The sequence below is a fragment of the Hippopotamus amphibius genome, chromosome 1 (assembly GCF_030028045.1).
Source record: "Hippopotamus amphibius kiboko isolate mHipAmp2 chromosome 1, mHipAmp2.hap2, whole genome shotgun sequence".
Taxonomy (NCBI): Eukaryota; Metazoa; Chordata; class Mammalia; order Artiodactyla; family Hippopotamidae; genus Hippopotamus; species Hippopotamus amphibius.
In genome coordinates, this window is record NC_080186.1 from 27,797,979 (window position 1) to 27,821,373 (window position 23,395).

Genomic DNA, 23,395 nt, shown 5'->3' on the forward strand with positions numbered 1-23,395 from the left:
GCTGCCCTAACTTTGAAAAGTCCAAATTTGGCTGCCATATATAATAGATAAGGCTTCAAAGCTAAAAGCCTTAGTGCGCCTAGTAAGGGATCTAACCCGCCCCCCTCACCCACGCCCTTTTCACTCCCAAGGTCGCCTTTTCCAAAGGATGGAAAAGGGGCTGTGCCGCAGGGCCGGGCCGGGTGCACTGCGCATGCTCGGCCGCAGAGCACGACGGGAAAGGGGTGGGGCCTACGCGACCGTTTGTTGTCGAAGTACCTTTCGGAAACCTTGTGCGGCGAGCGTCCCTGAGAAAAATTAGTAAGCCTCCTTAAGCGGTTGTGGTGTCGGTCTTTATTCCTATGCTTTACCAGAGACGCGCGGAGAGTTTCGACAGTCGGAGGAAGGATGAAGTGTCCGGGAGGGCCGGGGCCCTAGGGACCCAGCCCTGCGTGCGGATGCCGCCATGTGGGGGTCGGGAACTCAGGGCCAGGCTCCTGAATAGTGTCTGTCGTCTTCTTTAACCTTGTCCGCAGGGAGTCGGGGCATTTTTGCCCCCGGCTTCCTGCGTTTCTCGCCGCCTGCTGCTTCTGCGCCATAACTGCTTTCAACCTTTTTTTCTTTCTCCGCCGCCTCCGTTTCTGAAACAGTCTTTTGATCACACCTGTGGCTCTCCCTCGTTAAGCAGTGTTTTTTTTTTTTTCAAATTAAAAAAAAAATCGTGGAATCCCCTTTGCAAATAGAGTTGTACACGGGATCTTAGCTAAAAGAGATTTTTTAATTATAAAAGTTTGGCTCGTGATGAAATCGGGATTTGAAATTGAGATTAGATGAAGGTGAAATCTTTATTTCAGTGTTTTGCTAGATTGAAAGTATCTTGGTTGCATGGACTACCGTTTACAAACGGTGACTTATTTTAACTCTCAGGTTTCAATCTCATACTTTTTAATTAAACTGACTCGAAAGTTGGTAAGTGAAGAGTTGAATCACTAATAACATCTGACGATAGCTTGTATTCCTCATCACAAATATATAAGACAGGAAGCCCCCGAAATTTGTAACAAGAACTACATTTAGTCCTTATGGAATCAGCACTCAACACTTTATTTAACTCTTAGGTTGAGCCAAGAGCATTAAAGGAGTAGATCCCGTTGCTAAAATAGTGAATTCACTTCTAGGATTTTCTGTGCGTGGACATACACAGTTCGAAACCCGAAAAGGATAGGTCCGAAGCTGTCACCTTCCTCATCAATGACACAGCTACAAGGCATTGAACTATATTCACCCAGATGGCAGGAAAAGTTATTTTCTGAAGGTCTGTGTTAATCTAGCACAAATTAGTGCTTTGGAGGTCTCTAAAATACTTAACATTTTGTATGTAACACAGTTAAGTGTATCTCATAATTTTATTAATTTTTTAAGTAAATTTTTACTTAAATATAAAGTGTTTGCTGAGCCCCCAAAGCTACTGATGTACAAACTTAAATTCAAGGGTTTTGGTATTCAAGGACCTTTCTGATATGACCCACATCTGCTTTTCCAACTTCATTTCCTTCCACTAGCACTTTTGCATTTTTTTCAGCAATAATTCCACTTCTTATAGTTCCCATATATTTGTGTTTTTCCACATGCTGTGCCTAGACCTGGAATATCCGCCATCATTGCTTCATAGACACCTACTTGAAAACCCAGCTCAAATTTAACCTTCTAAGACTTTGACCATCTTTTCTTCCCTCATTTCTGCTTTGTACCTCATATATGCTTACATTGTGCCAGGCAGAGTATTATGAGAGTCTGTACCTCCTAATTTTCTCTAAGCCCAATACCTATGCACTTCATCAATAGTGCTTCCCCATTGTCTACAGAACTAAAAATGGACATTTTAGTTTGGTTTGAAAAGAATTTAGCCTTCTGCCTCCAGTCTTCCTATCATGCCAGTGAAAGAGCTTGCACAATTCAATGAATAAAATAAATCTTTGGAAAGTGTAACGCATAAAGAAGTAGCTGTAATGCAAAGAAATGAGTATACCTGCTTCTGGACTTGTACATTATTCATTTTTGCTTGTCTCCATACCATACCATCTGAGCTACTGTGCCTTTTTAGTAAGTCCTCAGGTTTTTTTTTTTGAGCTTGTAATGCCTATTCGAGGTTGTGTGTACATTTTATATACGTTATAATCATCTTGCAGTTTCCACAAAAACTACTGGAATCTTGATCTCTAGCTCAGTTTAGGGAAAACTAACTTAATATTGAGTCAGTCCTTGTATCTCTCCATTTATGTAGATCTTCCTTCATTTCTCTCTGCATTGTTTTCTTTCCAGTCTAGAGATCTTGACATTTCATTATATTTGTTCCAATATTTGATGTTTTATGACACTATAGAAAATAGTTATTTTACATTTTTAAATTTCTAATTGTTCTAGTACAAAGAAATATTGATTTTTTTTAATATTGAGCTTGCTAAATTTACTTAATTTCAGTAGTTATTTGGAAATCCTTTTGGATTTTATATGTACACAACATGTCATCTATAGGTAATACCAATTTTAGATTTTTTTTTTTCCTTGCATTATTAGCCTGGCTAGAAACTCTAGTACAAGGGTGAAGAGAAATGATGAGAGAGGAGATTTTTAAATACTGACCTTGAGTTAACCTGTGATCCTGCTAAATTCACTTATTTTTATTGGGGTAGAGGGAGAGAAAGAGGAGATTCCTTAGAGATTACTATATACACAATTCTGCTGTCTGCAAATGAAGACAATTTGTTTACTTCTTCCTTTCCAATCTTTATGCCAAATTTCCACTGAGTATTTCACTTGCGCTTAAAGAATTCCCTTTAGGATTCCTACAGTGTAATTTTGTTGGTGATAAATTCTCAACATTTTCATGTATCTGAAAATGTCTGCATTTCACCTTTATTTTTGAAGGATATTTTTACAGACTATAGAATTTTAGGTAGGTCCCTGGCCCCAGCCCCCCGGCATTTTAAAATTATTTCATTGGCCTCTGGCCTTCATTGTTTCTGACAAGACAGCTTTCATTCTTGTTTTTATTACCTGTATGTTAATGTCCTTTTTTTCTAGCTGCTTTTAAGATTTTCTTTTTATCTTTGGATTTCACCAGTGTGACTATGATGTGCATAATTGTATTTTCCTTTATGTTTATCTTATTTTTATTCACAGAACTTCTTGAATTCGTGTGATTTGAAGTTTTTGTTCATTTTAGGGAAATTGTTCAGCCAGTATTTCTTTGTGTTGCTCCTGTTGCATTGTGTTTTCTCTTATTCTCAGGCTCAGTTTACATGTGTATCAGACCATTTTGCTATTTCCCACGTGTTGCTTACATTATTTGTATTTTTTTATGCATCAGTCTACTTTCTACTAACCTGTCTTCTAGTTCACTAATTTGATATGAAATTCATCTGTTGAATTCTTAATTTCCCTATTTTACTTTCCAATTCTCAAATTCCATGATTTTTTAAAAAATTGAATTCCAGGATTGTGCTGAACTTTTCCATCTTTTTCTCTATTTTCTTAAACACATCAAAGTTCTTGCCTAATAAACATCAATATGAGTCACCTGTGGATCTGTTTCTATTGTCTTTTCCCTTGGTTTTCAGTTTTGTTTGGGGGGTAGTTTGCTCATGCATTTTTATTCTGGACATTGTGGGTGAAAATTTTGAGAGACTCCTCCAGAGAGGGCTACACTTCATTTAGGCATGCAGATAGTACTGGCAGATTACACTGATCTTGTTGAGGGATTCTGCTAGGCATTAATAGGGCTGATCTATTTAGGTCTGCCCTTTCTTCTAAGAAGTAGTATTTTCTCCTGGGTTGTGGCTCTTACTCCCAGGGCTTGGGCCTTTGGAGTCTCAACTGAAAGTCCACATCTTTACCAAGTCCCCTCTGCCTTAGCTGGGCTTATATTTCAACTGTTCTCAGCTTTGCAAAGCTACTGTAATCTCTTCAGGTCTTTAGCCTCCCTACTGCTGTTTTCTGCTCGGTTTTTTGGAGTCTTGCTCTGTAGGTGTGCAGTTTAGGAGTTGGCTAATAAGGGGAGGAGGGGAATATTTGTGTGCAAATTTGGGGTCTTATTTCTCTGAGGTTCTTTCCTCCCAGATTGTGCCTTTTGAGTTCCAACTACATAGGAACCCAGAACTCCTATCTCTTCAGCTCACTATGTTGCTAGTCTCTGCTTGGGCTTTTTCCTTTATCCTGGAAAGTGCCCCCAGAGGTAAATAAAGCCTGTTCATTTTATAATTGCTTCCAGTGGAAGGATTTAGCATGCTAAAAGCTGTTCTGTTATGCCTAGATTTGTTTTATCTAGTCATATCTTATTTTTAATTTTTGCCAATTTGATAAAATCTGGAGCTGAGTTGGTTTAGAAGCTGAGTAGAATTTGAATAGGCAAAAATGACTTTGCAAAGAGAACAGTAAGAGCACAAGTATAGTGGGGAGGGATTAAAAGATTAAAGTAAATCAATTTGAAGCATCAGGTTTGATAAAAATTTATTTTAAGGAAGGTCAAAAATTTAAGCATAAAATTCTCTCTGTCCCTTTGGGTCTCCTCCCTCCCCCTTTTAGGTGCAGTGTACATCTGCATTATACATTAACCAGACCTCCTCAAAAGTGGGAATGCCTGCTGGACTGTAAAGATCAATTTTTCTTTTCCCTCTCTTCTGACACTAGCAGTGTAACTTATTAAAAGATTAGCATTCTTTCCCAACTCAGTGAGGAGTTATGGTGACTTGCTGCTCACTTTGTACCTGCTTACCTAGACTATATATCTTTGGTGACATTTATGTAAAATGTCATTATGTCATTTTGACATATGATCCTTTGTCTTGAAAATGAATGACTGTGCCTTCAACTTCTAACAGGTGAAATAGTCCTCAGAGCTTTCTTTTCTTTTCTCTATTTATTGATTGCATTGGGTCTCTGTTGCTGCGCATGGGCTTTTCTCTAGTTATGACGAATGGGGGCTACTCTGTTGTGGTGGGCGGGCTTCTCGTTGTGGTGGTTTCTCTTGTTGTAGAGCATGGGCTCTAGGTACATGGGCTTCAGTAGTTGCAGCACGTGGGCTAAGTACTTGTGGCTTGCAGGCTCTAGAGCACAGGCTCAGTAGTTGTGGCACATGGGCTTAGTTGCTCAGAGGCATGTGGGACCTTCCCAGACCAGGGATGGAACCCATGTCCCCTGCCTTGGAAGGCGGATTGTTAAGCACTTCGCCACCAAGGAAGTCCTGAAGTAGTCCTCAGAGCTTTCTGAAAGACTGCCTCCCAGGTTATAATCCTCAGGTTGGCTCCAATAACATTCTCTCTTTCTTAGATTGACAATTGATTAATTTTTCATTGACAGGTTTATGTATACAATATTGTACAAGTTTTCCAGGAGGAAAAATGTACATGTTCCCTCTGGAGATCTCCTTGTCTGTTTAGAAGTAACTCCTGATAGCTTGCAATTTCTTTGCAGTCTCGTGGGTTTTTGTTTTTTTGGTATAGTTGATTTACAATATTGTGTTAACTTTCAGATGTACAGCAGAGTGATTCAGTTATATATTTCTTCAGATTATTTTCCATTATAGTTTATTACAAGATGTTGAATATATATATATATTTACTGTGCTATGCAGTAAATCCTTGTTGCTTATCTATTTTATGTATAGAGGTTTGTATTTGTTAATCCCATACTCCTAATTTATCCCTCCCCCTCCGCATCCCCTTTTGGTAACTGTAAGTTTGCTTTCTGTGTCTATTTGTTTCTATTTTCTGTATAGACTTATTTGTATTATTTTTTAGATTCCACATATAAGTGATATCATATGTTTGTCTTTGACTGGCTTACTTCACTTAGTATGATATTCTCTAGGTCCATCCTTGTTGCAAATGGCCACGTTTCATTCTTTTTTGTGGCTGAATAGTATTCCGGGGTGTGTGTGTGTACGTACACCACATCTTAAGCCAGTCGTCTGTTGATGGGCATTTGGGTTGTTTCTATATCTTGGCTATTGTAAATAGTGCTGCTGTGAACATTGGGGTGCATGTACCTTTTTGAATTAGACTTTTCTTCTTTCCCTGAGTATATCTGGAAGAGGAATTGCTCTATTTTTAGTTTTTTAAGGAACTTCCATACTGTTTTCCATAGTGGCTGCACCAGTTTACATTCCCACCAAACTATAGGAGGGTTCCCTTTTCTCCACACCCTCTCCTGCATTTATTATGTGTAGACTTTTTGATGATAGTCATTCTGACTGGTGTGAGGCGATACCTCATTGTAGTTTTCAATTGCATTTCTCTAATAACGTTGATCATCTTTTCATGTGCTTGTTGGCTATCTGTATATCTTCTTTGGAGAAATGTCTATTTAGGTCATCTGCCCATTTTTTGATTGGGTTGTTTGGGGATTTTTGATATTGAGTGTTATGAGCTGTTTATGTGTGTTGGAAATTACACCCTTGGCCCTTGTCGGTCACATCATATGCAAATATTTTCTCCCATTCTGTAGGTTGTCTTTTCATTTTGTTGATTGTTTTCTTTGCTGTGCAAAAGCTTTTAAGTTTGATTAGGTCCCATTTGTTTATTTTTGCTTTTATTTTGCCTTAGGAGACTAATCTAAGAAAATATTACTATGATTTGTGTCAGAAAGTGTTTTCCCTTTGTTTCTTTATAGGAGTTTTATGGTGTTTTATCTTATATTTAGCCTTAAACCATTTTGAGTTTATTTTTGTATGTGGTGTGAGGGAGTGTTCTAATTTCCTTGCTTTACATATAGCCATCCAGCTTTCCGAACACCACTTGCTGAAAAGACTGTCTTTTCTCCATTGTAATTTCTTGCCTCCTTTGTCATAAATTAATTGACCATAGGGCTATGGGTTTATTTCCGGCCTCTCTGTTATGTTCCATTGATCAATATGTCTTTTTTGTGCCAATACCATGCTGCTTTGATTACTTTAGATCTGTAGTATAGTTTGAAGTCTTGAAGTGTTACGCCTACGGCTTTGTTCTTTGTCTTTTATGTATGGTTCCCTATAAATTTTAGGATTATTTGCTTTACTTTTGTGAAAAGTGTCATGGGTATTTTGCTAGGGATTACATTAAATCTGTAGATTGCTTTAGGTAATATGGTCATTTAAACAATATTCTTCCATTCTAACTAAGAGCGTGGGATATCTTTCCATTTCTTTGAGTCATATTCAGTTTCTTTTGTCAATGTTATATAGTTTTCAGTGTATAGGTCTTTTACTTCCTAGGTTAAATTTATTCCTTAAGGTTTTGTGGGGGGTTTTAAACATGATTTTGAATGGGTTTTTTTGGGGGGGTTGTTTTTTTTAAACTTGCGATACTTGTGTTTTCCTTTAAAAACAAATGTGAATTTTTTCTGCTCCATGATATATCCTTCTTTGGTTTAAATTAAAATGTTTTAAATTACTTATTACCAAGTAGTACTAACTAGCAGAAAGGTGTTTATCCTAGGACTACTGATAGTCTCCACCATATGTGCGGTTTAGCCCCAGCTTGGGAAGATGGATGTAACTATGTTAAAAAGTCTCTAGGACTTATTTTACTCCTTTGTTCATATTGAAAAATGAAGTAATGAATTTGTTATTCATATATGTCTTTTGCTCTTTTTGGTTTTTTAATATCTAAAGAAATGTTATATACCATTTTCCTCTGCCTCGGAAATGTATATATATATCTTAATATTTAACTGCTCTGCTTTTTCTAATGCTTGTTTATTTATTTATTTGGCTGCACTGGGCGTTTGTTTCAGCATGCAGGATTTTTTAGTTGGGACGTACAGAATCTTTTAGTTATGGCATGCGAACTCTCAGTTGCAGCATATGGGATCTAGTTCCCTGATCAGGGATCTAACCCAGGCCCTCTGCATTGGAAGTGTGGAGTCTTAGCTGCTGGACAACCAGGGAAGTCCCAGAAATATATTTTAGATTAATTATACTTTCAGGGTACTTTCTGTTCATTTCCTGTATGATGACTATGTTTGAACGGACTCCTAGATGTTTTATTTTTAATTGATCTTTAGACTTACATAGCATATTTACTTTCAGGTGAAGGGAATGTACCACCTAGTAGTTAATTCCAGTGAGTTTTGCTTTGCTGGTTGTTTGTAATGCTCAAATGGGCTGAGCAGAGGCTATATGAGCTTTTACTGCACTTCACAGTCAGGCCTTCTTTAATTTTCTGCCTTGGGATAGCAGTGTCAACTACAAATCAGCACTTGCTGTTGGCACATCCAACTACCTCTACAAGGATTAAATCATATGCTGCTGCAGCTGCTGATTTTCAACACCCCCTGAAAGGAGTTCAGGGTGGAGAGCACAAATGAGGCACTCTGTGCTTTGGGAAGAACTGGCAGAACAGGTCTTCAGATAGACATATTCAGGAGCCGATTTTATGAGCCCAGTTCTTGTTATCTCCTCGTATCTAGAAAAGCACTAAAATCCTTCATGGAAACAACTGTTCCTCATGACTAGCAGAAACCTTCCACACAAAAAATATGTGCTAGATTGCATGTACTTCCCCTTCACCAAAATCACATATATACTGACCCTACCTCTTTGGAGCAGTTTCTCAGAGCTATCTGAAATGCTGTCTCCTGGGCTATAGTCCTCATTTTGCCCCAAATAAAACTTAACTCAAAATTCTCACATTGTGCATTTTTTAAGTCTACAGGAGCTTTCAGTAATAAATCAGGTAGGTGGGTGGTTGAGTCCCAACCTCAAAAATAAAAGACAATGACAGAACTTTGGGGTTTTCAACATACTAACTCAGAATAAAACCATAGACCTGGAGTTACTGCGATAAGAACATTAACTTAAACGTATCTGTTTTACTTTCTCCTACCCTCCATAATCATAAGATGTAAAGCCGTTTTTTAAAAAGAGTATCCTTTTGTCTTGGAGGTGAATGTAAAATGAGGAATCCAAGAGACTTGCCCTCTGCAGCCAAGTTAGGATTGCAGGAAGGGAAAGAGTTCCAAAGGATTTAGAATTGGAGGTGACAGCTACAAGAAAAATGGAAAATAGACCTCAGTTAAGGAAAAAGAAGAGCACAGGGAACCAGTCTATCCTTGGAAAAAGAGGCTTTGGGCCTGAACAGTTGTTACCCGAAAACTGGGTTTGCATCTTGGTGGGTGTGAAGCCATTAGACACAGCCAAGGCAGAGATCGGAAGAAGGAAGGATTCATTTATTATTACTTGCAGCAAATAAGGAGAACACTGGTGATCCCAAAGCAGTGTCTCCTCAACAGCAAAACTGGGGAAGTTTTAGACTAAGAGTATATGCACATTCATGGAGAGGCTTGAGCAGAGGAGAATTCAGCATAGAATTGGGGCAAAGGTCAGCAGAGTCCAAGCTTTAGTTGATTGAAGTCTGGAGGGTCAACATCTTCTTTGCATCCTCCACCTGGGTGGGAGCCTTAGTTCGTTCAGAACTGAAAGGTATATTGTTATTTCCTTGAGGAACCAGAACCCTTGCCCCAAGCCTACACTGTTGTTTCTTGATTGCTCCCTCCTTGTTTTCTGCATTCCCTCAAGATCATTAAGTACTGCCACTTGTTCAAGAGCAAACATTGAAGCCAGGCTTAGATCACAGAGTGGCTTAGGCCAAAATGGGTTCTCTTATATCGAGAAAGCCATTCCTGGTTCTCTTTCTCCAGGGACCCCCTAATCAAAAGGCTTACACAATCACAAGGCTCCTGTAGTTCCTCAAAAGTTATAAAATGGATTTTTTTTAAGCTTGAATGCACAGCAATCTTTTATATTGTGATTTTGGATTTTAGCTATTATTTAAAAAAAATTTTCAACCCAGTAAATTTGAAGATCTGATTGGCTTTATTCATGAATCTGGCAGTATCCCGTCTAGTAAATAGCAGAGCGCTCAAGAAACTGTACAAGATAGAAGGTTTTTATAAGCAGAAAGAGAGTAGAACGAGCAAGCTAAAAGAGTGGACTATTTTAGACAGGGTCACCTTCCCTTAGGGGAAAGCAGGGGGTCTTGGGCAGGTTACCTTACTAGTGCCAACCAGGAAATTAGACTGATTGGCTTAAAATTCCACTCTTTGGAGAGGCTTAAACTGCAGTTCAATTAGATATTATCTGGAGTCTTGGTGGGGCTTAGCACAATTAAGCCCAGCTTGGGCTTGTTTCTTCTTAACACTGTTTACCAAAAAGGAATCGATTGATGGGGGTGGGAGAGACATTAAGTATAATGGGAAAATAGATTCAAGACCAGTTAGAAGGTGTATTTGATCTAATTTGGTTATTGGATGTGGGGACTTTGGGAGAAGAGGAATTTAGGACTATCCGTAGATTTCTGGCTTGGGAGATTGGGTATATATCATAGTGCCATTTTCCAAGAAAGGGAACGTGTGTAAAGCAGGTTTATGGGGATAATATAAGAATAGGGTTTTGGACTTCCTAGGTGGCGCAGTGGTAAAGAATCCGCCTGCCAGTGCAGGGGACACAGGTTCGAGCCCTGCCCTGGGAAGATTCCACACGCCACGGAGCAACTAAGCCCGTGTGCCACGACTATTGAGCCTGTGCTCTAGAGCCCATGAGCCACAACTACTGAGCCCATGTGCCGCAACTACTGAAGCCCATGCACCTGGGGCCCGTGCTCCACAAGAAGAGAAGCCACTACAATGAGGAGCCTGCGCACCACAATGAAGAGTAGCCCCCGCTCTCAGCAACTAGAGAAAGCCCGTGTGCAGCAATGAAGACCCAATGCAGCCAATAAATAAAAATAAATAAATAATTTTAAAAAAAAGAATAGGGTTTTAAATCTCTTGAATTTGAGGGACCCATGGAACATATAAGTGGAGATATTTAATAGGCAATTGGGTATATGGGCTAGAGCTCAGATATGTAGGGGAAAAATAGCCAATAGATGATAGTTGAATCCAGGGTTGTGCCCATAGAGCATGCAGAAAGAGTCCTGTGGAACTGTGCTTTGGAGGAACACAGATATTCAGAAGCAGGTGAAACATGTTTGAGAAGAAGACTGGCAAAGAGGTAGGAGGAGAAATAGGTCTTGGAGTCTTGAGTCAAAGGAGGGAATTTCAAAGACGAGAAGGAGTGGTCAGAGGGAGGGAGGGCAGTAGCTTTAGAAATTTTTGAATGTATTTAAATGACTCTATGAGAGGAACTAATAAGGAGGGGAAGAGGAGAACCTGAGGGAATAGAAATAGCAACTCTATGCTAGAAGAAAGCATAGAGGTTTATCTACTGGAGAAGTGTAGAAAGCAAAACTGTTTTGAGGAGTAATGGATTAAAGGAAGGAAGCTAGTGTTTTGGAAGAACCTTTTGTGCTTCCAGAATATTACCATATTTGAAGGGACTAACTTTTAAAAATCAGACTCTTCATCAGTTCTTATTTTATTTTAGGAATCTGGAAACAGTTCTCCAAGAAAAAAACCCATTAGTTTGGAACGGGAGGATTTCTTTGCATCAGATAATAAGATGAAAGAATCAGCAACAGATGGTGAATGTGACAAGGCAGTGGCACCACAACTGAAGAGGCTAGATGAAATTAAGGCAGAACCCGACAATACTCAGGTGAATATTTTACCTTAGTTTCTGTTTTCTAGAGTACCATTTAATTATAAATTTTAGTTATGCAGGTACTGGTTTATTAGTTGAAAATCTTAATTCCTTCTCCAAAGCAGTTGACCAGGTAATAACAGGGTGTACATTTAGTGCCATAATGAGCATTTGCAAGAATGTGAGAAAAGGATGGACTGTTTGGAAGAGGGTTTTGGGGGTGATAAAAGGATTGCTTAGGGTATTACGGGCCTAACTGAGGTTAACACATTTTTGTTTTCATTTTTCTTAAGACAATACAAATAACTACTTACATGTTTTTATGCCGCTGTCTCTGTTAAGTAGTAGAATTAGTATGTTTTAAATTCTTAGAATTTTTCTTTATTATTTGTTTATACACTTAAACTATTTTAGATATGTTAAATGCTGAAGAGCATATAAAGGAAAACTGAATCAAGCTCTGAGTGTTTTGTAAGTAGGGCCAAATTTCCATAGAATGTTTGTACATGAAGCAGCTGAAATTTATAATGAAATGAAAAGTAATTTTATCTTTATTTCTAGTATTCTGTTTAGAAATAGCCTAAAGTAAATCAGTACCAAGTAAGGGTATGACTCCCATTGAGTTGGTGACAAAGGAGAGCGTTGTCCATCTAGGAAGTACCCGTTGCTTCTTCAACTCATGGACATTCAAAGACATAGATTGTTTAGGTAGAGTGCCTGCTGCTCTGAAGAAATTCTCCTTTGTAAGACTCATTGAACCCAATCCAATAATTTTTGTGTTTAAGGTCTTTATGAAGACAATTAACTATTAGTGATCAGAACAAGAAGGGAAAATAGGTATCATTATTGAGTATGTCTGCTCTCTTTTTGTAGTAGCTACTGAGGGACTGTGTTAACAAAAATTTATAAAGTCATATCTAGGTACAGTAGAAAATATTGTAGTAATTGATGGGTGTTATCAGCTAAAGGTCACCAAAAGGGGAGTGCTTACTTATATACCATGGTTCAATTTAATTATGCAATTCACTGAGCAGACTTGAGCATAATATATCATTTTCTATTGATTGACTTGTTGTTTTCATTATTTTCAACTCTTTTTTAGGAGTATTGTCAAGCCCAACAGCCCAAAACTCAGGAGAATGACCTGAAAATAAACACTACGTTTTCAGACAGTGGTAATAGAATTACTTAAGTTAATCATATTTGTTCTGACCAATGTGATAGCCAATTTGTTCTGCTTTTTTAGAATGCTTTTGAATAGTACATTGATTGTTTTGGAAAGAATGCATACTTAATTTTATGTAAATACTAATTTTTTTCCTTCCTGTTTTGTGTTTATAGCTTCTCAGGTGACTACAGGCATTCCACTTTCTCTAGCATCACCTGGCATGAATAAGATGCTTCCTTCACTTTCAACCACAGCTATTCAGGTTTCCTGTTCTGGCTGTAAAAAAATTCTTCAAAAGGGGCAAACTGCTTATCAGAGGAAAGGGTCTACTCAGCTTTTCTGCTCCACACCGTGCATCACTGAATACATTTCATCTCTCAATGCACCAGCTTTTCCAAAGAGAACTTGTTCAAACTGCTCAAAGTATGTAATTCTAAATTCTGCCCCTTTTTACTTCCTTACATAGATCTTGATCAGAATCTTGGTGGTAATTTTCTCCTTTTTTTTTTTTTTCTGAAGAAGTAATCACCTTGGTTTAGGTAAAAGAAGCTGCTTCTACTTTTTGTTCCTCTAATAGATTCTTCAGAAATAATTTTTGCTTGTTTATCAAGAGATTTGCAGAAATTAAAATGATAGTTGTGTTTCTTTTCACCTTTAAATAATGACTTCTTTAAGTTATTTTCCTATTCTTTTCATTTGAAATTCTCTATTGTATGCCCTTTCTATTTTATCATTTAACTGTATAGGGAGCAACCTACTAAAAAAATTAATCATATAACAGTTATTTTTTGACCTTTCAAGGTGTAAAGTTATATAATGTTTGTCTTGTAATGGCAAGTGAAGTTAATTCTTTGGAAAAATTGAGTAGCCTTAGGTAAACGTAGGTGTATGTATGTAATCTTTTTAAGTTTTCTGTGAACTATTATTGGGGTCTTTTTTGCTAACTTTTTTACATATGTAAGGCAATTTAGATGAGGAGAAAGGAAGTGGTAGTGATTTCATATGTCCAGAACTTTGAACTCTACACTAAGATGTATAAAGGATCAGTGCTTTGAGAGTCCTATAGTATTATAATTCTTGTTTGTTAGTACTCATTAAATGCTAGTGTTAAGTTTTAAATGTCTGTGTTTCAGAACAAGAAAATACATAGGCCACCAATTTGCCAGTAAATATAATAATAAATTCCTTTCAAATAATGTCTTGTTTTGGAATCAGATTGCCACAATTTGAATCTTGCTTCCTCAGTTTACGTTTTGCTACTCTGTGTGATCCCTGAGCAACTATATCAGCATGATCTGGAAGCTTGATAGAAATGCAGAATCTCAGGTCTCACCCAGGCCTATTGAATCAGAACTGCATTTGTCCCCAAGTGATTCATATACGTCCTAAAGTTTGAAAAGCATTGAGAACTTTAAGAATTATGATCGTTAAGTAATATATTTAAGTGATCAGAACAATACTGGCGTGTAATAAGAACCTAGTAAATGTTGGCTATCGCTATTACTCTGGTAACAAACTCACATACCATTTATATTAGTTGCTTCAGCTCCTCATTTTGCTGCTGCTTCAGGAGTTAGCCCTTGAGTCAAGTCTTCCTCCCCAGAACTCTACTTACCTTTCTTTTGTGCTTTGTAAACGCTTTAACACTATACTTTGTCCTTTTTCTTTTTTGCTGTGGGCTGTATGACACTCTCTTCAGCATGCTTTCTTTCTCTGCAGAATCATAAAACTGGAAGGGACCTTAGAGATCATCCAGTCCAAACATTTTCTTTTGGTTTTGAGGAAACTGAGGCTCTGAGAAGTTATGGTATCATGTTGCTGTGTTTGGAGTTTACCCATTATACATCTTCAGCAGAGCTCCCAGACAGATTGAAAAGGCTGAAGCAGGAAAGATTTAGTGTGTAAGTTGTTCTCTAAGGCAAAGAAATCCAATATAAACAAAAACATGGAAATAAGTTTTAATTCCTTTGGAATAAAATGTTTTGATACAAAATACTAACTTATAGCTTGGTGGAAAGGTGGTGTAGTGATGCTTAGGCTGGGAGAGGCTATATTGTTCAAAATAACCTATACTTTTTTCAGGACTTTTTATTATACATTCATTAGCCTCTTGTATTAATATGTGGTTCTCAAGATTTTAACTAATTATCAGTTATTGCTGAGGGGTTTTTTTAATAAGCAATGATTTAAAATCTTTTGAATCACTAGTTTTTTTTAATTGAAGTATAGTTGATTTACAATGTTGTTAAGTCAGTGTAGTTTTTATTGTTTCATGAGCCAAATGAAAGATAGCTTTGAAGATGACATTTTAAATTGTTAGAAAGATAAGGCTTTTTTTGAGAGCTGTGTATTTAAGTGTCATTTCTGTACTTCTGTTTCCCAATTGAAGCCAATCAGAGATCCTGAAAGAAATCGAGTTTAAAATAGGCCCATGCGCTAATGCTGTAACACTTATTTGTAGGAAAATTGTTCAAACCTATGCTCATTTGGTTAAGCTAATTTTAGGCACTTTTAACAAAATTTATTTTTGATTTTTTTTTTTTAATAAGGCCTTAGTAGATTAGAAGCTAGCAATCTAGTATGCTAATAGCAGTAAAAGCCAATAAACATTTCTAAACTTCCGTGCTTCTGCCAGTGCAATTTCTTCTGCCTTCCTTTCCATCTGGCTTATTTCTTGCTATCTTAAAGGTCTGCCTCAAATATCTATACCCCTTGTCTCTTCCCATATCATTACTTCCTCTCCTCTTATTCCCCTCGCCCACCCACTCAGATAATTGTTCCATGGTCTGTGTTTCTATAGTGTTCATAACTCCCAAAACATTGATCATAAAATTAATGTTATTAAAAAATTGATATTGCCCCAGTTAGACTAACACCCTCTTGACGTTAGGGACCAGATTATACTCATCTTTATGTCCCCAAGGCCTAAACACTGCTTGGCACACAGTGAATCCTAGAAAAAAATTTTGTCACAACTCAGATATTGCATTTAGAGCTGCATCTTAAGCCAGTAAAATGACTGGTGTTGTGATCATGAAAATTAACTTGTTATTTGGCGCTGTTTAAGGAGATAGAAAGATTATAGTACAGATAGTCCCCACTTTACAATGGTTCTACATAATAATTTTTAACAGTGGTGCTAAAGCAATGCACATTCAGTAGAAACCTACTTCAGATGTTGAATTTTGATCTTTTCCTGGGCTAGTACAATAGTGTGCAGCATGATATTCTCATGATGCTGGGCAGCAGCAGTGAGCCCCAGCTCCCAGTCAGCCACATGATCACAAGGGTAAACAACCCATACACTTAAAATCATTCTGTATCCATACAGCCATTCTGTTTTTCACGTTCAGTACTATATTCAGTAAACTACATGATATGTTCATCACTTTATTATAAAATAGGCTTTGTGTTAGATGATTTTATCCAACTGTAGGCTAAGGGTAAGCATTCTGAGCACCTTTAAGGTATACTAGGCTAAGTTGTGATGTTTTATAGGTTAGTTGTATTAAATGCATTTTCTGCTTATGATATTTTCAGTTTAAGATGGGTTTATCTGGGCATAACCTCATCGTAAGTCAAGGAGGATTTGTACGCTAAAAATTTGTAAATATTGAGGTATTAAAATAGTGTTGATTTCAGAAGTATTTCATCTGGAAAAGTATTGTCCTGAAAGATTGATGTTCTGAGGGATCAAGGTAGCCAGATATCTTGGTATTTCCTGTAGTAGCAGTTCTCAAATTTTCTGGTTTCTGGACCCCTTTACAATCTTAAAAATTTTTGAAGACCCGAAGAGCTTTAGTTTATGTAGGCTACATCTACCTATAAATATATTGTATTAAAAATTAAAAGTGAGAAATTTTTAACTATTTAATTAACTCATTTAATAAACAGTGCATGTTGACATAAAAAATTTTTTGAACAATAGCCTTTTTAAAAATTTAGTGAGAAATTTTAAGAAAAATTTAATGAGCACTGCTTTATTTTGTAAACTGCTTTACTGTCTGGCAGGGTTTTCATATCTGCTTCTACATTCAGTTGGTTACAAAATGTTTTGGTTGAAATCTGAAGAAAATCTGACCAAATAAGTATTTGGAAAAGGGAGGAGTGTTTTAATAGTGTTTCAGATAATTGTGGATGTTCTTTGATACGACAATACTTAAATGGTAGTTTCGTAAAGTTTAGTTGCGGTGTGGAATCTGAAACCATATCAATGAATTTTTTGTACTGTCACGTTAAAATTTATTGCTCTGTTTGTACTTTGAGTGGCTTTTACCCATGACTGATTTTTGCTGCATGCTATCATCATTTGGAAGATATTGATTCCCTGAGGTATGCACATCTTCTAAATGTTGTCATATTTCATTATGCAATATTTTTAAAATCACATTTTTAAAAAAAACCACTAATCTCATCAGGAAACTCTATGTGTTAGGAAGCTATCATTGGAGGTGGCAGATAGAGGTTTTCCAAAATTCTAATTTTTTTTTTTTTTTGGTTGCGCTGGGTCTTAGTTGCAGCATGCATGTGGGATCTAGTTCCCTGACCAGGGACTGAACCCCGGGGACCCCTGCATTGGGAGCTCAGAGCCTTACCCACTGCACCATCAGGAAGTCCCCCAAAATTCTAATTTTCACTGAAAGCTCATATTTTATCTTTGGCAATATCTACTGCTGGTTGTTTCCCTTGAGGTAACAGTCTTACTTTATTCATTTTTGAGAAAATATCTGCCACATATCCACTTGTGGTTAATAGTTTCTCTGATAGTCATTCTTTTAAGTAAATAGATATTCCATGAAAAAAGTAGCGAACTCAGGTTTTAACTCTTAACATTCCCACATTTGCCTTGAAACAACCATCATCCTTTGGTGTGCAAGAGAAATAATTTATGCCTATGTCCCATTTCATCACACAAAATATTAAAATGATGTACTCAAGGATTGAATTTTAATGAAGCAAATGCATGGCTGTGAATAGCACAAATACTGGTACATTTTGATGTCACTGCCTTGATTTGTGCTAAATAAGGCTCTGGCAATTTTACCCACCATTGCTTTTTTTTTTCCTCCCAGTTTATTGAGGTAGAATTCATACAACAAAAACCATTTCAGTACCATTTAGTACATTCACTGTGTTGTACAATTACCACCTCTATCTAGTTCCAAAACGTTTCTTCATGCCAAAGTAAAATGCCTTATCCGTTAGGGAGTTTCTCCCCATTCCCCTATCTCCACTCCCCTTAACCCCTGGCAACCACCAGTCTGCATTGTATCTATGGATTTATTTATTCTGGTTGTTTTATATAAATGGAATCACAACATGTGACCTTTTGTGTCTGGCTTCTTTCCCTTAGCATAATGTTTTCAAGATTCATCCATGTTGTAGCATGTATATCAGTACTTCATTCTTTTTATAATAGCTGAATAATATACCACAATTTGTTTATCCATTCATTTGTTGATGAACATTTGGGCTGTTGGCATCTTTTGGCTATTGTAAATAATGCTGTTGTAAATAGGAACCCTTGTGTATATGTACTTTTTTGAGTACTTTTTTTCAATTCTTTGGGGTATATACCTAGGAGTGGAATTGCAGGGACCCACCATTGCTTTTGCACCATCAGTTCAAATGTCAACACAGTGAAAAAGGCATGCTAATATTTTGAAAATAGTTTTGATCTTGTGGACCTGCTGAAAGTATCTGGAGAATCCCCAGGAATTTGTAGACCAGACTTCTATATCCTCTATCTTGTAGATTCCAGAGTTCACCAGATATGAATATGTGATTTCTCACCATCATTCTGTTATCACTAGCACCAACTAATACTGTACCTTAAACTGCAGTATCAAATGTGTTTATAATCCTTACGTTATAGATGAAGAAATTAACATTTAGGGAATATAAATGAGTTAATCATTGTTACTTAATGTAGGTGATAGAACTAGATACCAAATTCCGGTTTTCTTATTTCAAGGCTGAATCTTCCTACCATTTCACAGTTCTTCAGGTAAATGAAACAACAGAGGAGAGGGTTATTTAAGGGAGTGATTTAGCTTATGAAAAGAAAAATAATTGTGGTAAAAGAGTTTCATGGTGCCCTTGTTATTTATTTTTAGAGACATTTTAAATGTAAAGGATGTGATCAGTATCCAGCTGGAAGATACTACCACTAGCAAAACTTTTTGCAGCCAATCTTGTCTTTCATCATATGAAGAAAAAAGAAAACCATGTGTTACCATATGTACTAATAACATTTCAACCAAGTGCAGCATGTGTCAGAAGACTACTGTTGTAAGTTGCAATATTTTTTAACCTTGAGGGACTCTGATTATTCTGCTTAAATATCAGAGTTTTTACCAAGTCTTCTTTTTAAATCCTAGATTCAGTATGAAGTAAAATACCAGAACGTGAAACATAGTCTTTGCAGTAATGCCTGTTTTTCAAAATTTCACTCTGCTAACAACTTCATCATGAACTGTTGTGAGAACTGTGGAGCTTACTGTTCCACTAGCTCTAGTCTGTTCCATATACTTCAAATGGAAGGACAGTCTCATTACTTTAATAGTTCAAAGAGTATTACAGCATATAAGAAGGTATGAATAAAGATCTGTTGCATAAAGTGAGGACCACTCTGTTTGAATTTGATTGCATAAGACTCAAATGAAAAATGGAAGATTGAGTTCTTTCCATTAGTTGGCTTGTGAATGTTTCCACTTTAGGAAACTATGGTGGTATATAGATTTTAGTACCATTGGGATTATTTTTAGTTGGTAAGGTGATGAAGGAGATGATATAAAAGACTTCTGACAGTTCTTTTTCACAGAACAATTCATGATAAATGCTGCATGGAGATTTTCCTAAAGAATCTCAGGGTGATCATCCTACCTTGAAGAAAAGGCAAGCAGAGGGAAGCTTATTTATAAACCAGATAGCAAAAATAACAAGTCTATTGGTCAGTAAGACTCAACCACAGAAATGTTTTTTACTTTTAATTCCACATATTTAATTCTTACACCTGAGCAAGTGTAAGATGAATCAAGAATGTCACATGCTTATTTTGAATCAGGAGTCCTAGCAGGCAATAATCCAATGAGAAATAATCCACTATTTCTGATAGGAGAGCCTTGGATGGGTAGCTTTGAGAGCAGAGAAGCTGGCCCTGCTCTGCTGGATTAAGTGAGATGAACGCAGTTATTGGTCTGAGCCCCTTTCATGATGTGGACTGTCACATGTCTTGCTTGTTCAGATGATGCTTTGAGACCCAACTCTATGCCTGTAAATTCCTCATTAAAAACAAGCAACTGAAGATGGGAGTCTTGACAAGCAATAATTCAAATAGGTCATTTGTGAGGCACAGCTTTTGTATGGCAGAATGCCCATACCATGAGAGTATCCTGCCTTAGGACCAGAAATGGGAGAATGGAAGGCATAGAACTCTTTGTCTGAAAGCAGTTAATGCCTTCCTTCTTTTCTTTCTTTACCCTGCACACTCAATACATAGACCTCCTATTTTTAAGAGCCTGTATTTGAGTACTCAGTTATTCAGCCTATGTGATGGGGCACGGCTGCTTTGGCTAAATGAGTTAAAAAGCACGACCTAACACCATGCCCTGCTGTATTTAAGATTGTGTGATTGTGAAAAAGGAGAAAACCCATATTGTTACTGAACTATAATCAAGAATTAGAGGGGCATCCCTGGTGGCCCAGTGGTTAAGAATCTGCCTGCCAATTCAGGGGACACGGATTCAAGCCCTGCTCCAGGAGGATCCCACAGGAGCCACTAAGCTCGTGCGCCACAACTAGTGAGCCTGTGCTTTAGAGCCCGTGAACCAAAGCTATTGAGCCCACGTGCCACAACTACTGAGGCCTGTGCAGCTAGAGCCCGTGCTCCGCTACAAGAGAAGCTACCACAGTGAGAAGCCCATGCACCGCAATGAAGAGTAGCTTCCACTCACCACAGCTAGGGAAAGCGCGTGTGCAGCAACGAAGACCCAGTTAATTAATTAATTAATCAGATTCCCTGGCAGTCCAGGTTGGAGCTCTGCACTTTCACTGCCAAGGGCCCGGGTTCAGTCCCTGGTCAGGGAACTAGGATTCTGCAAGCAGCACGGCGCAGCCAAAAAAAAAATTAGAAAAAGATTCAAACCTGTGAATCCAAAAATAAAAGAATGGGGTGGCTTTTTATTTTGAAAAGTTGATTGGTATAATTGTAATTATTTTTGCCATGTCTTCTTAATATAGTACATTAGTTAATTATTAGCTTTCTCACATTAGTAATAAATTAATTATAAATTATACCACTGTTGTTGGTTAAATATTGGTAAGTTGTTATATTTCACAAAATATGAAAATTCCTACTAATAAGGGACAAAAATAGTAATTTTCAAAATTACACTCTGCATTTTGTTTCATTGTTCCTTTGCCAATATCCCATTCTCTCACAGCAAAAGAAAATCTGTATAAGATATTTTCATTTGTCTTGGCGCTTTGTACCCCTAAAAGCTGTTCCATTTCATCATTGTTGTTAGGGTTAAGTCCAGGAATGATGGTTCCTGTTTCACCAGAAAGAGTAGGTGGTGAACCTCCCAGTTTCTATCCTTTTCCTTTGCACGCTTACTGCTGACAGAATGCATTATGTTCTGTACCTCTTATTGCTTGTATGTTGCTTTCTTAAAACATGCTTGCAATTTTCACCATGAAGTTAGGCTAGAAAAACAGTGGTTCGCGCAGCATCTTATAATGTGTGTTAAGCACACTTTTCTGGCTCCTCCTTAGCACCAGCAGAAGACTTCCGTTGGTTGATGTACAAGTTGGCATTGAGGAAAGATCTATAATTATAAGATTTTGTTCATTTGTCCAGTTGGCTTTGGTTGCTGGGTTGATGAATATCTTTTATGACCACTTTCTTTATTGTTTGCATATGTATTATTATTGCTATTAATGTATCTGACAAATAATACAAATAGTTATCTAATAGATCAATCAGTTTTCTTCATTTTAGTCATTGCAATCTGTAAGTGCCTTTTTTCTGGTTTTTAAGAAAGAGCAAAAATGTGACTTCGTTGTTATTATATTAATTATAATAATATTTCAGCTGTGGTAGTGGGTATATGTCATTTACCAGGAATATGAATATTATTTTACTCTCTAACAGAAACCAGCCAAAACACTTACATCTGTTCTTTGCAAATCATTGAAGCCCTCAGATGAAATGATTGAGACGACCAATGACTTGGGGAAGACAGAGCTTTTCTGCTCTATTAATTGTTTCTCTGCTTACAGTAAAGCTAAGATGGACTCTTCTACAGGTACTATTTGTTTAGCAGTTATCAGAGATTTAGCAACTGTTGAAGGATATGACTGCTTTCCTTTAATTTATAACCTTGATTCATTTCCAAATTAAACCCACTTAAAAGTCAAAATAATCTAAAACTTGTTTCAAAGAAAGGTTTTCCAGTATTTTTGCATAAAAGGAAGGCTACTTCATCACCAGAGATTTACTATTTGTAAAGATTGTTGTATTAGAATATAGAATCTTCTACTTCGCCCTGCTTTGTAAAAACAAGGTTGTTACGTTTTTCACATGAAGTAGAGCTAGTTGGAAATACTTTGATATTCACTAATAGAAAGGGACAGATAATTGAGAGCAACTATGTATTCCATCAAAGAGCTTCATATAAGACCAGTGGTGCTAATTTCATAGACAGTGGAATGAATGATTGCCCTGGGGCTTGTGCATCATGCAGACTGGCTTTTTATAGGAATTTATGCAATACTAGCTTAGACTCCAGCCTGGTTCCATTCATATTGAGGTTTATGAATCCTGGAATGGTTAGAAATGATACCCATTAGGAGATTCTATAGGAATCTCTTTTCTTTCTTCATGGGTAATCTCACAGTAAAGATTTGCTTGACACTTCAAGCTAATAGTATGAAAGGACTGAGAAACTGTGTGCAAAGGTAAAAGATATAAAATGATGGGAAATGTAAATTACCAGTTTAATGTTGGTATTAATGTTATCGTAAAGAACCTGGCTGTTCCTAAGCCCTAATAAAAATTACTCCAATACCCAGCGATACTTAAAGCTATTGTTGATAGATATTGCATTATTCATTGAAACACTTGTTATTAAACAGTGCTTTCTGATTGATTGATTCTGCCTGGTTTATAAGAAATCTTTTAATTTTTATCAGTAAATGTTTCCATGGTACATGATGCTTCAACGGATCTCCTTTCTCCAAAGAAAGATACAACTCCAGTTATAAGCAATATAGTGTCATTGGCAGATACTCATGATGCCCTACCCATCATGAACTCTGATGTATTACAAGGTAAAAATTGATGTGAAGGTATTTGACATATACACTGTTTTGCCATACTTGATGAGAATATAGACTGTGTCTTTATTCTGAGTTTTCTTTTGGTTGCCTAATAATGAAATAAGCAATTATAGTTAATGATGCTATTTTATAGATTATAGTATAAGATCATGAATTTATGTTTTATTTTAATAGGTACAGTTTCTTCAGTAACAGCTAATGTCGTTGAGGATGTAAGTTTTATTCTTAATTGTTTTTGCTACTGTCTTTTTTTTAAGCTTTCCTTTTTTAAACGTGCATGCCTCTGTGTGTGTGTGTGTTGTGTGTGTGTGTGTGTGTATTTGAGCATATTCATTCCTGTTTTGATCCTA

General features: G+C 37.0%; 1 protein-coding gene across 3 annotated transcripts in view; it reads left to right on the forward strand.

Annotated features, from left to right (window-relative positions):
- Window positions 1-216: 216 nt before the first annotated feature.
- ZMYM1 (zinc finger MYM-type containing 1) overlaps window positions 217-23,395 on the forward strand; it is a 32,304-nt gene continuing 9,125 nt past the window's right edge. The window contains exons 1-9 of one of the 3 annotated variants that reach the window (XM_057704678.1): window positions 217-300; window positions 11,381-11,551; window positions 12,639-12,711; window positions 12,878-13,127; window positions 18,821-18,995; window positions 19,085-19,297; window positions 21,859-22,012; window positions 22,899-23,036; window positions 23,220-23,257. In XM_057704678.1, the coding sequence (XP_057560661.1) occupies window positions 11,456-11,551; window positions 12,639-12,711; window positions 12,878-13,127; window positions 18,821-18,995; window positions 19,085-19,297; window positions 21,859-22,012; window positions 22,899-23,036; window positions 23,220-23,257 (1,137 nt within the window). In that variant the 5' untranslated portion in view covers window positions 217-300; window positions 11,381-11,455. Of the gene's footprint in view, window positions 301-10,820; window positions 11,009-11,380; window positions 11,552-12,638; window positions 12,712-12,877; window positions 13,128-18,820; window positions 18,996-19,084; window positions 19,298-21,858; window positions 22,013-22,898; window positions 23,037-23,219; window positions 23,258-23,395 lie in introns of those variants that run through there. The other 2 variants (XM_057704669.1, XM_057704685.1) reach the window with 2 other exon arrangements.